General features: G+C 46.7%; 1 protein-coding gene across 1 annotated transcript; it reads right to left on the bottom strand.

Annotated features, from left to right (window-relative positions):
* Positions 1-7,659: 7,659 nt before the first annotated feature.
* Positions 7,660-10,389, bottom strand: LOC147638166 (ETHYLENE INSENSITIVE 3-like 1 protein). Its single transcript, XM_086798095.1, has 2 exons — positions 10,221-10,389; positions 7,660-9,998 (listed from the first exon to the last, which is right to left on the bottom strand). Exons 1-2 carry the CDS (start codon positions 10,244-10,246, stop codon positions 8,039-8,041), a joined length of 1,986 nt encoding a protein of 661 aa, XP_086654221.1. The 5' UTR covers positions 10,247-10,389; the 3' UTR covers positions 7,660-8,038.
* Between the last annotated feature and the right edge of the window lie 2,824 nt (positions 10,390-13,213).

Genomic DNA, 13,213 nt, shown 5'->3' with positions numbered 1-13,213 from the left:
CAACAGCTGAGACAGAGAGTCAACGGAGGACGTCTGGCGTAGCAAGGTCGGCCGAGGTCTTGACCAGCCTCGGTTCGATTTAAATGGTGAGCTTTCGGTACGGTGGATGAGGGACCAAGGAAGCGGCCTATGAGTGAAGTGCTAGGTGACCTCTGCGAAGAATCCTAGAGGGTGCTAACCATACGGTGCTCGGGCTCTGGGTCGCCGAAGATACCCACACGTGCATCGGGGAAGATATTGAAACAAGGAGTAAGAGTTGTTTTATGAAATTGGGCATGGATCTGGTTAGTGGATCTTGTTGATCTTCAACGGAGATTCCATCTTGATTTTTATAAGTGAATATATTGTTGGGTACTATGAGCTAGGAACTATCGAAAAGGTCCCTGCTGAGGACAGGTGGTGAGCGTTCTGGTTGCCAATGATGCCATAGTTACACCGATGAAGGAATGATTGGAAATGAGGATTCAACCGGATATTTTGGAGGATTATGATCAGTGACACAATGGTTTCATTAAATGATTGTTTGAAAGATAACTGAATCTGTGAAAAATGCAATTTCATATTGGGTGTGTAAGTGATGTGACTAGCGTTAAATTTGCATGAATATCCGACTAGGGGGCCTGGGAACTCTTTTCCCTGGTACCCGGGACAAAACCTAACCAAATTCCTAATTGGATCCCATCACTACAGTGGTTGGGCGGTTGGCTAACCCATGGGACTGGATGACTAGGCTGGACTGATGGATCCGTAAAATGAGATTCAATTTTGTTATAGTACGATAGATGAAGTAAATCCCGGATAGTAATTGTTCTATGTAAAAAGAATCAACGGCTGTGCCTCTTGATGGAAAAAAAAGCGTTGGTTTCTATGATCCAAGTGCAAGTTTCTTCCTTGATCTAACCAAGTGACTCACAGGTTCGGTCGGATCAATTTGGTCAGTAATGACCCTGACTACGTTAGAGTACAAATATCCTGGAGGAATCGCCCGTGAAGTTTTTTCGGGTTCAGTTTTGGAAGAACCGGTTTTGGAAGAACCGGGGGATTAGTCTCTTGTCCGGATATCTGTGGGTGAGGCCTCGAGTGAGGGACCCTGCCCCGTGCAAGGAGTGCTACTTCCGCTGCTAGCACCCCCGAATCCGTTGCGCGGAGGGTGTAAGGATCTTTCAGAGGGAGAGAGCACCAAGAAAGAGAGATGTCCACATACCTTGGGAAAGGGGAGATGAGCGTAGAGGGAGAGATGAGGAGAGGAGAGGAGAGGAGAGGAGAAGGGAAGGGAAGGGAAGGGAAGGGAAGGGAAGGCTTCCCAACACTCCATGAAGGAGCAGGACATGCATGAGAGAGAGGTGAGAGGGAGGGAAGGGAAGCGAAGGGAGGGAGGGAGGGAGGGAGGTGAATGTACCGTTCTACTATAAAATATATGATCCGGGGGGGGTGAGTCGGTGGGTGGGTCGGTGGGTGTGGTACTTGAGCCACGTAAGAGGACCGAATCTCTCTCTCTCTCATAGTGGTTTGCCCATTGAGCCCCTAGTTGAGAGATCACAGGTCCAACTCTCGTTCCTTGCACTTTGGTACCATTCTATGAATCATATACCGAATGAGCCCCTAGTTGAGAGATCACAGGTCCAACTCTCGTTCCTTGCACTTTGGTACCATTCTATGAATCATATACCGAATGTCTCTCTCTCTCTCTCTCTTTCTGGACATAGAGCCCCTAGTTAAGAGATTACAGGTCCTAGTCGTTGTCCTTGCACTTTGGTACCGTTCTATGAATCATAATAGTTCGGCACTTGTGCCTTGTTGTCCGTGTCACTGTCCCCACCCATGCATAGTACACCCTTTCAATGTGGCTGGAGGAGGAGAGATGGTTTTAGAGGAGATTAAAGAAGATCCTGTTAGAAGTCATATCTTGTCTTTATAAGACACCAAGGCCTCCGTTGTGTGGGTGTGCTCGCCCTATATAGGTGTTTTATCATTTTTCCTCACTCCCCGTATTTTTTTCCCATTTTTTCCTATTTTTCCAGGGTGTGGGAGACTGTGTAGGACCTGTCGGCTGTACTAGATGCTGGCCGACTGGTCATTGGCAGTTCCAATTGCTCCCTGCTGCTGCTGCTGTTGGCCGACTGCACACGAGTGATGGCCGAGTTTGATATGCTGGCCGACTGCTGTATTTTCAAGTCGTGGGCATTTCAGGTCCAATCGGCTGTCCATCTACTGGCCGACTGCACTCATGGGGCCATATAAATAGGCCCCATTGCCTCCACATTGTATTCATTCAGTTTTCCTCGGGATCTTGTGTATAGAGAGAAGAGTTATATGCCTATCTCTCTCCTTCTCTTGTGCTGTCTATTTTCTGCACTCTACTTCGCTCTTGTGGTCTCAAGTTTGGTTATCATTTCCGCTGCGTATTTTGACATGGTATCAGAGCCCTAGGCTCTTGATAGATCTTGGGAGTTTTCTGAGCAAGAGGGGGATAGTTACGTTGCTGATTGGTGGACTGTTTGGACTGTTCGGGAAGAGAAGTTGCAAGAGGAAGGCAGGCTAAAGTGATGGACAGCCACTTGCAGGTTTAGAGTTTTTTTTTCCCACTTGCAGGCTAAAGTGATGGACAGCCACTTGCAGGTTTAGAGTTTTTTTTTCCCACCCACCCACTCTTTTCAGTTACATCCCCGCGATGGCAGATTTGTTAGAGATGGCTGAGAAGCATGTGAAGATCCCAACTCTCCTCACGTTCCTAGTAGACCATCAGTTGGATGGCAACAATTACGGCATCTAGAAGGTGATGATGGAGTCTGTGCTGGAGTCATATGACCTTGCTGATTTCATCGTTATCGAGGTTCCAAGGGGCCGGAAGTAGAGGAAGGGGAGTTATTGTTGTCGATGAAGAAGGACCAAGAGGCACAGGCACAGATGTGAGATCGTGTCAACGCTAGGGTTCGGTCATTTATTTTCCTCAATTGCACACCACAAGTAATCAATCACGTAAAGCACATGACGCTGGCTAGAGGCATATGGCAGCACTTGGCTTCTCTTTATAGCATGGTATCACCCATGAAGAGGATCTCCTTGGAAGGGCAGATGCGGGTTATGAACCCTACAAAGTCATCAACGATGCGGGAGCACATTAACAAGCTGCAAGCTCTTCAGCAGGAAGTCCTCCAAGCTGGGAAGGAGATATCAGCTGAAGACATGGCCATTACTTTGCTGTCCCACTTGCCTGCTCAGTATTCCACTTTCTACTCCTCTTTGATTACGAGTGGCAGGCTCAGCACCATTACTTGGGAGGAGCTTGTGCCCATGGTCTTGGACCAGGAGGAACATTTCACGAGCCCTCCTCACAGCGGAGGTTCGGAGGCCTTAACTGGCCAACGGTCGAAAGGCCGGAATAACAACAAGGGCAAAGGGAAGGCTTCACCGGAGAAGTCTTCTGAGAAGAAGCCCGACACAGAACGAGAGAAGCTGAAGGACGAACGATCCTGCAATGATTATGGCGAGAAAGGCCACTATTGGAGGAAGTGTCCTAAGCGGACTGGGAAGAGTGCTGATTCTTCAACCTCAGCTACAAAGACTCCTGCATTTGTGCACTTAGAGATGATGGACTCCGATGCTTCATCGTCTTCGAGCGAGGAAGCAATTGGCTTCACCACCGCGAAGGATACCCAGGAATGGATTCTTGATAGTGGTGCTTCCAGGCACATGACTCCATCCCGTGACTTCTTTTTGGATCTGAAACAGCAGTCACGCCGCATTTTTATTGGCGATAACTCCACTGTTCTGATACACAGTGAGGGCCGGATGGAGATTATTCCCGACGGCAAGCGGGGCAAGCATGCTTCCCGTGTTCTTTACGTCCCTGCTCTGGGTTTTCATCTTCTGTCAGTGCATGAAGCATGCAAGACTCGCTTTCGGGTGGAATTTGAGGAGCATTCAGTTGCTCTACGGGACCGTGAGATTAGCCAGGTTGTTTGGGAAGGCAGTGTGGAGAATGGTATCTACAAGCTCTCTGCACTCTCCTCGTTGACAGGTTCTCAGGTCGGAGATCTGTGGCACTTTCGTTTTGGCCACTTAAATGTGGACGCACTCCGGCGAGCTTTCCGAGACCAGATGGTGGTTGGCTTGCCAGATGTTGGCAGTAGGCAAGGACGTTGCAGTTCTTGCATACGTGTGGTAAGCAGCACAGGGAATCCTTTCCGAAGCAGGCTTCCAGGCGGGCTTTGAAACCGTTGGAGTTGATTCACACTGACTTGTGTGGACCTTAGCAGACACCATCATTGGGAGGATCTCTCTGTTTTATGCTACTTGTTGATGACTGTACCAGATTCACGTGGATCTACTTTCTTTCACAAAGGGACCGAGCTTTTGCACGGTTCAAGGACTGGCACGTGATGGTGGAGAAAGAGTCTGGATTGCAGGTAAAGACTCTCACGGCTAACAAAGGAGGTGAATTCTCCTCGACTGTATTTCTCAGATTTTGTGCAGACCATGGCATCAAGAGGGAACTGGCCAATATCGGATCGCCTTCAGAGAATGGAGTTGTAGAACGCAAAAACAGGACTGTGGTGGAGATGGCGAAGACCATGCTGGAGCATCGTGATCTTCCTCGTCCACTTTGGGGAGAGGCTGTGGCAACGGCTGTCCATACCCTCAACCGGTCTCCAACAACTTCATTACCTAATATGACTCCTTTTGAGGCATACCTTGGCAGGAAACCTGATGTCTCGCACTTCCGTGTTTTTGGGAGTGTTGCGTATGTACATATTCCGAAGAAGCAGAGGGGGAAGCTTGACTCCAAGTCCCGCAAGCTTATATTCGTGGGGTATAATTCTCTTTCCAAGGGATACAGATTGTATGATCCGGACAGGAATGAGATTGTTGTCAGCCGGGATGTGATCTTTGATTTGCATGTTCCAGTATCCACTGTCGAGGAGCCGCCACTTCTTGGAGATCCAGAAGAGTCTGATGATGATTCCCAGACCATTGCTCCAGTTGATCACCCTTAGTCAACACAGGAGGTTGAACCCGCAACTGGAATAGAGCCCCCGCAATAGCAGGAGGCTCCACGATCTGTTCGAGTACCTAGGTGGTTGTTGGACACCCTTCGGGAGTCAGGTGTCACAGAGTTACCCTCCGAGTGGACCACAGAGGACGGCCCTCGAAGATCACACAGAGTCCGAGGACAAAAGCAATACAGCAGAGCTTCTTCAGGTAAACTATGCTCTGATGTCTCGTATTATGCGGGACAAGAAGCCCACTTCCGTCAAGGAAGCCCTCTCACACGATACTTGGAGGAAAGCTATGCAGGTGGAACTTGATGCCATCGAGAAGAAGAACACATGGGAGTTGGTACTGAGGCCATCGAAACAGTCAGTCATTGGTGTCAAATGGGTCTTTAAGATCAAATATGCGTCAGATGGGTTGGTGGACAAACACAAAGCCAGACTTGTGGCTAAACGTTATGCTCAGCGGCCAGGCATCGACTATGAGAATACCTTTGCACCGACAGCACGGATGTCCACGATTCAGACCATTCTTGCCCTTGCTTCGTCTCAAAGGTGGCTCGTGTATCAAATGGATGTAAAATCTACGTTCCTTAATGGTGACCTGTAGGAGGAGGTGTATGTTGAGAAACCTCCAAGCTTTGTTGTTCTCCAGGATCAGAAGGGATGGTTTACAGATTACGTAAGGCCTTGTATGGTCTTAAGCAGACTCTCCCAGGGCTTGGAATCAGAAGATTGGTTCCTTCTTTGTTCAGACTGAATTTCAACGAGTCGGTTGCAGATCCTAACCTGTATCTCTTTCGGGAATGTGGCATGGTTACGACTATCATCCTTTATGTGGATGATCTCATTCTCACCGGCGGTCATGTGGAGCACATTAGCGTGACAAAGGCTACCTTGTCAAAGGAGTTTGAGATGACCGACTTAGGCTTACTCCACTTCTTTTTGGGATTGGAGATCTAGCAGACCCAAAGGGGGTTTTTTGTCTCTCAGCAACGGTACGTTCATGAGTTGCTTGAGGCCTTTGGGATGGAGAACTGCAAGCCTATTATTTCGCCGATGGACCCAAACACAAAGTTAACCGTGAATGATCCTTGTGAGCCAGTTGATGCCTCGCAGTATCGAAAGTTGATTGGTTCATTGATCTGGTTGCTGAACACCAGATTGGACTTGAGCTTCTCCGTGGGGCTCTTGAGCTCTTTTATGCAGATGCCATTGAAGTCTCATTGGGATGCAAGATTGCGGATCTTGCGGTATCTGCAAAGTACGAAGGATCTAGGACTCTTTTACACAGGAGGAGATGGAGTCAGACTCCAAGGTTGGAGTGACTCAGATTGGGAAGGAGATCCAGACACGAGGAGATCTACTTCAGGTTACAGTTTTACCCTCGGCTCAAGAGCAGTACGAGGCAACCAACTATTGCCCTATCTTCGACAGAGGCAGAGTACCGGGCTGCTTGTGGTGTTGCTTGCGAGGTTGTGTGGTTGCGGAGGCTGCTAAGCGAGATTGGGTTTCCACAAAAGGAGCCCACAATCATCCAGTGCGATAACCAGAGTTGTATAGCTATTGCTCAGAACCCGATCTTCCATGCCCGGACCAAGCACATAGAGATACAGTATCACTTTGTATGTGAGAAGATCTTGGCTAGTGACATCTTGCTACTTTATTGTTCGACGGAGGACAATGCGGTGGACCTCTTCACAAAGTCTCTACCTCAGGCTACACTCAAGCGGCACTCCAACTCCCTTGGGTTGGTTTCACAGCCAGGAGCTGAGAGGGGGTGTTAGAAGTCATCTCCTATCTTTATCAAACACCAGGGCCTCTGTTGTGGGTGTGCCCGCCCAATATAGGTGTTTTATCATTTTTCCTCACTCCCGTATTTTTTTCCCATTTTTTTCTATTTTTCCAGGGTGTGGGAGGCTGTGTAGGACCTATCGGCTGTACCAGATGCTGGCCGACTAGTCACAGGCAGTCCCAATTGCTCCCTGCTGGCCGACTGCACACAAGTGATGGCCGACTTTGATATGCTGGCCGACTGCTGTATTTTCAGGTCGTGGGCGTTTCAGGTCTAGTCGGCTGTCCATCTACTGGCCGACTGCACTCATGGGGCCATATAAATAGGCCCCATTGCCCCCACATTGTATTCATTCAGTTTTCCTTGGGATCTTGTGTATAGAGAAGAGTTATACGCCTATCTCTCTCCTTCTCTTGTGCTGTCTATTTTCTGCACTCTACTTGCTCTTGTGGTCTCAAGCATTTCCGCTGCGTATTTTGACAGATCCTAGAGAGTGTAACATGTGGCAAGAAAAACCTGTGCGTAGTAGAATAGATAGATATGGCCCACTAGCTTGGCTACTTCTCTCTCTCTATAGTTTGCACATTGAGCTCCTGATTAAGAGATCAAAGGTTCGAAACTCTTTCCTTGCACTTCGGTACCTTTATATGCATCATATATGATCCCCACTAGCTTGGCTCTATGACATTCACAAATGCCAACCAAACCCTCTCTCTCTCTCTCTCTCTCTCTTTCTCTCTCTCTCATGCACGCATGGCCTCCCTCCCTTCCAACTTCAGTTACTAAAGCAAGATAGCATCTTACAACATTTAAAAAAGCGCGTGTCACCCACTACTGAATTTGACTGGGCAGTGGTGCACTAGAACAAGAAACATGAACATAGTGACTGCTTTTTTCAAGTATAAAAAATATACACAAACAGTGCCCCCCCAGAGCATGCCTCTGCATGCACACGAAGTAGAGCTAAAAAGCAAAGATGCCATTGCCTCTGAGCTTATCAACCCAAAACATCACATCTAGAAGTATAGACACGGCTGGTTCATAAGACAAACTCATGTGCCTTTTTTCCCAAGACCTGCAAATGTCCTCAAATGAGTGCATCTTTTGATAGCTGCATTATGCAATGTTTCTGTAGCTAGCCTTTCTTAACTGTTCCAGTGATGCAAAATGCAAATGGGGGACAGAGACCAAAAATGCCATGGTTATTAACATGGCAGAGCGACTGCATCTGCCCAAAACAACCCGAGGTCTATGCCCCAAAATACCATATTGATTCATCATTAGAAGGGAGACTGACCGTACCTCCATGCCTCACAACATGAAGATTGGCATCAACATGAAGAGTACATGGGATTAAACCAAAACTAGCGTTGGTTCTAGAGTCTAAGCATTCTGGCAATCTGCTAGATATACTAGATATATCCTTTTGGAGCCCCTGGCTACTGTTCAAGGTGCAATTCATCATATACCCCTGCTCAAAAAGCATGTCATCTTCCATACCAACCCTTGGAATCACCTTATCTTGAAAACTAGTCATGGTGGGTAAGTCCGATGGCTCATTCCCATCAAAGATCATGCTAGAAGCCACGTTTGCTTGATTACAATGCTGCATACCCCCACAGAAACTGGCAAGAAAATCCGACAGCGGTTGTTGACCACTGCCTGCAATCAAGAGATTGGAGTTTTCTGGAGCTACACTTTCACCTCCCTTGCCATTACAAATTGAAATTTCAGAATATGTATATGCCTGTGCAGAATGCCCAAAAACAACAGAGTTTAGTGTACCATGAAAATCCTCTGGATTATTAACTACTATACTTTTTGTCTCCTCTCTGTATACACATGCCAGTTGATGCAAGTTTCTGACAGAGATGTCCGGAAACCCATTAGCCCTCTTGGAACAAGGACACTGGTTGTATGCACACGTGTATACTGGCTTAAGAGCTACAATAGGCTCCCCAGCTGATTTCCGCTTTGTTCCAAGCATGACAGGATCAGCACCATGCAGTGCAGATAAGCCCCTATCAGGGTAGGCAAAAAGCTCTTCATCTAAGTCAGCTTCCTTCTTAGGAGCTCTCAGGACAAGGGGATCATAGTCGTGTGTTTCACCATTCCAGCCATCTTCAGTACTGTAAGCATTCTGGAACTCATCCAAACCCTCCACATCATACTCGCTAGGACTGCTAAAAGAAAAAGTTCCTAAACCTGCTGTCCCAAGTGCACCATCACTGGTAAAAACACCTGCAATGTTATTCTGCTGGCGTGCCAGAGCCTCTTCTTGGTTCAGGACAGCAAGCCATGTTGCACTCTCCTTTGCTGTCATCTTATCCTGAAGGCATTTTGACTGCCTGACAAGTTTTTGAATTTTGGAAATATCTGGGAAAATATGCTTGATAACTGCTGTTAGGACTCCTACTTTCCAAGCCTTCTTGAGGTCATGTGGCTTCTTGTAGGGAGGAGGCCCTTGCCCTTTCTGCAAACCTACTTGGGGCCACCAATCTTCATCACTGGTTGGCCACCATGGAGGAGATACTCCCTTTTCAAGGGGGAAACGCCTCTGTGGAGGATCACAATGCTGCATCAGTGCTGACAACAATGATCCCAACGTTGTATCTTGAAGCTCTTGGAGAGTGTGAGGTGTTGAAGTGGCACAAACACTGTTGTCCACTTTCCCCAGTGCACCATGCTCTGCTTGGTACTTGGCAATAGCCGCAGGCCCATTCCGGTCAAATCTGACCTTCTCCTTCCACCATGCCCGTATGTTGTCCGATGCACCACTGACCGGCTTGCCTTTCTCCGGAATAATGCCATACACAAAGGCCTGAGCCTTGCAAACCTCCATCATTTTCAGCATGTACTTGAGTATGCCATCTTGTGCTCGAGACATCTTTTTCCTGCGTGCCTGCTCCTGCGACTGCCTCTGCTTAGGTCGGTTCCCATGACTCTTCAGCTTCTGCTGCTCCTTTATCTGCTTCAGCCTTATACGATCCCTCCACATGCGCTTTTCCAACTCATCTACATCAATCTCATCATCACTAAGATCTTCATCTTGCAGTCCATCACCATCATTGTCATCCATAAACTCTCTCTCTGCATCGAGGGTTCCAAAACACCCCACCTCATCATGGTGATCCATAGAACCAGAAAGCTCAGAAGCCAGAAATAAGTTGCCGTATGGTGTAGGATATATAGAGCACCAGCTTTTATACCTGCAGAGCAAGCGCCAAAATATTGTTAATGTCCGAGGTCCATGAGAGTGCAGTACCAAAGCATAAACTTACACCTTTAACCTGCACTTTGGCTGGGCCCCTTCAAACTGGAGCTCTAGTGCTGGGCACCCAGCCCCAAAAGGCTATTTCAGAAGTATGGGAAAAAAGATCAAGAGCCAAATCAGGTTATAGCTGTGGAAGAGAAATGTCAAGCCAACATACCATGTGGTTCCATTGTCACCCTCCATGCATGGTGAAATTCAAGCACACTGATTGAGTGGTAAACTCATGCACCTAGATGTTTCTATCGTTGATCGATGGATGGGTGGCCAACTCATCCACCCATACATTATCATAATGAATGCATTGTGAAAACCATGCACCATGCAAAAAGAAGGGCAAGGAGATTAGATACATGCAAATGATGTCCATGGGCATGTATTTTCAATGATCTCCGGGAGGCCAACCCAGCTACTCATACATTTCCACCATGAATGGTGAAACCATCAAGTCTCTTCTGTGGTATGCCAATGATGTCCTAGGGCATGCTAGGTAACTAGACAATCCAGTAAGAGTAAAATCACGAAAAATGCACACAGTGCATGGAAGGTAATTAGACAAACCAGTAAGGGTAAAATCACGAAAAATGCAGACAGTTCTGTTACCCTTGGGTTAGTACAAGCAACTAATCACATGGAATACTGGCAAAGAACACAGGAAACCTTACAAAACCTTGTGCTAATTAAGCTGGGCAATTATGAAATCTTACAAAAAAAAACTGGTGAAAACTGTAAGAATGGATGGAGGGCAGGGAGAGGGGAAGAGACTTATCTGAGAGAGAGATGTTTGCTGCAGGGTAAGCCGGAGGTTGGAGAAGAGCTGATATAGAGGGTCACTTGGGTCAAATTGAAAATTGTCGTATGATGCGGGCAGTTTGCACTTAGGACTTCCATCATACATGGACATTAGCGGTGGTGGTTCCCCTAAATCTGGAGCCTCCTCCACATTTAGCCGTCATTTGGGACCCCGCGCGACCAGGACCCATCAAGGCTTCGTGAAGCGGGTCCTGGCCAATCAGGAAAGAACACCTGGCATCGGCGGCCGCGGGCCGCGTTCCTTTCTGAATGCGGTAAAGCCGGGGAGTTTCGGAAAAGTTCAGGTGGTCTTGTCAATCATGCAGTCCCACGTGGACGGACCTTTTGCGCGAGTTCACGTGGCGCTAGTTTCCAAAGCGGTTTAAAAACAAATAATAACGAACTCTCACTGACCAGTAGCTTTCGGTATTATTTATCAGTCAGTAACTCACTGACCAGTAACTCAGTAGAAACGCCGCCTCTCAAAATGACCGGCAGCCGACGGTCGCCCTGACCGCACTGCCCCGGTTGCGGGCCCCCCACTTCCTGGGCCCGCTGTCCACCTGTCTCCATAATCCTCGAAGTCCGTACCTTCATGATCTTTTTCGTGCGGCAGTTCAGTCTCAGCCAACCAGGCCGTTCCACGTACCATAGTTTTGTACATTATAGTGGCATGCTCTATGAAAACGAGATGATTATTATTACTATATACTATGATATATTATATCCTTTATGCCGTATATTATATTAATATATCGATAGTCTTATATTATAATTTATTCCTGAGTTCGTGTGGAAACTTGACCATCCGCCTTCGACGGTGTGGCACACGGTTTTCCCAAAGCTTGCCAAAAGGCATAAAGCAAAAATCGCACCATAGTAAGCAAGTACACCCCCCCCCCCTCTCAAAAAAAAAAAACTTTTCCTTTGGAGATGCAAAATTGCTAAAAACATGGATCCTCCCACTTCTCGGAGCCTAGTTGTGTTCCTACATAAGCGTGCTTAACTAAGGTAGTGACCTCCGATTATCCAATTTGTAGAAACTTCAACTTGCCAAGATTCAAACCCAATCCTTAAGGTGTTAGGTGACTTCCGATTATCCAATTTGTAGAAACCTCAACTCTCCAAGATTCAAACCCAATCTCACCACATGAGCTGTGGTTCTCTCTAGAAGTGTGGATTGCATCTCCAACACCCCTCCTCAAGCCACACTTTGGTTGAGGTCTTAGCTTCCAACATCACAACCTGGGCTCTGATACCATGTTGGAAACGTGGATCCTCCCACTTCCTGGGAGGTCACCCATCCTAGTCAACTGCGCTTAACTGAGGTGTTCCACAAATTGGTCTAGCAATCCAAACCCCAAAAAACCTTAAGGTATTAGGTGACCTCCGATTATCCCAATTTGTAGTAGAAACCTCAACTTGCCAAGATTCAAACCTTGTCTCACCACGTGAGCTAGTGCTCCAGAAGTGTGGATTGTATCTCCAACAGAAATGAGGTAATGTTTGCAAGAAAGGCTATAAAGCTCTTAGCGGTGGAGACTTGACAGTGACCCTAGGGGTTCACATATCGCGCACGTGAGACTCCGCGTCGCCCTTCAAAATTGATGGGTTTGGTGAAATCTAGCAAGTTTTTTTTTGTATTTAAATGATGGGCATGCTAAAAAATGGGTGTTACACTCGTCAAAAAGCAACTGTGGGTGTGTACACTGTAATCCACTTATGTGTATGTGTGTGTGTGTGTGTGTGTGTGTGTGTGTGAGAGAGAGAGAGAGAGAGTACTAACGAATGCATAGACATGGATTTCGATGCTTTTCAATGTGGTATTTTTGAGTTGCTTTTGATGCTCATTCAGATAACAACCTTAAACTCAACTTTAATTAAATATTCTTTTCAATTTGTCGATTACATGGATCAAAAGATTGTTAGATTGTCATCATGGCACATATATTCTTTGATTTCATTCTAAAACAGAACATTTTGGGTGCATGTTGGCATCTCTTTCTAATGAACAATATAGCTTGAGAATTGAATGAGAACAATTGTGTTGGTTTGCAAAAAAGAAGAAGAAAAGGAAACGCATATGGACAAAGACTTTTCTTATTTCAAGGAATTACAATGCCATTGTTCCTTCTCAGACCAATGCTATGTATGGTATAGTTGTGCAATCATCCTTGATGCTATCATCTAAAATTTCAATAATGTCATCGTGTTGTTATCATCTAAGTCTATGACATCATGCCCTTCCTTTCTCCATACTTTTGCTTGTGAAAGTACATGGGGAGGAAGCCCTTGCATGATGCGAATTGAACTAGCAGCCCATCATTAAAAAAAGTAGCAACCATTAGAACTTAGGAGATA

The sequence above is a fragment of the Cibotium barometz genome, chromosome 5 (genome assembly GCF_041138505.1).
Source record: "Cibotium barometz isolate CiBa-2024 chromosome 5, ASM4113850v1, whole genome shotgun sequence".
In the NCBI taxonomy this organism is placed as follows: Eukaryota; Viridiplantae; Streptophyta; class Polypodiopsida; order Cyatheales; family Cibotiaceae; genus Cibotium; species Cibotium barometz.
This window is presented reverse-complemented; position numbering and strand designations above follow the sequence as displayed.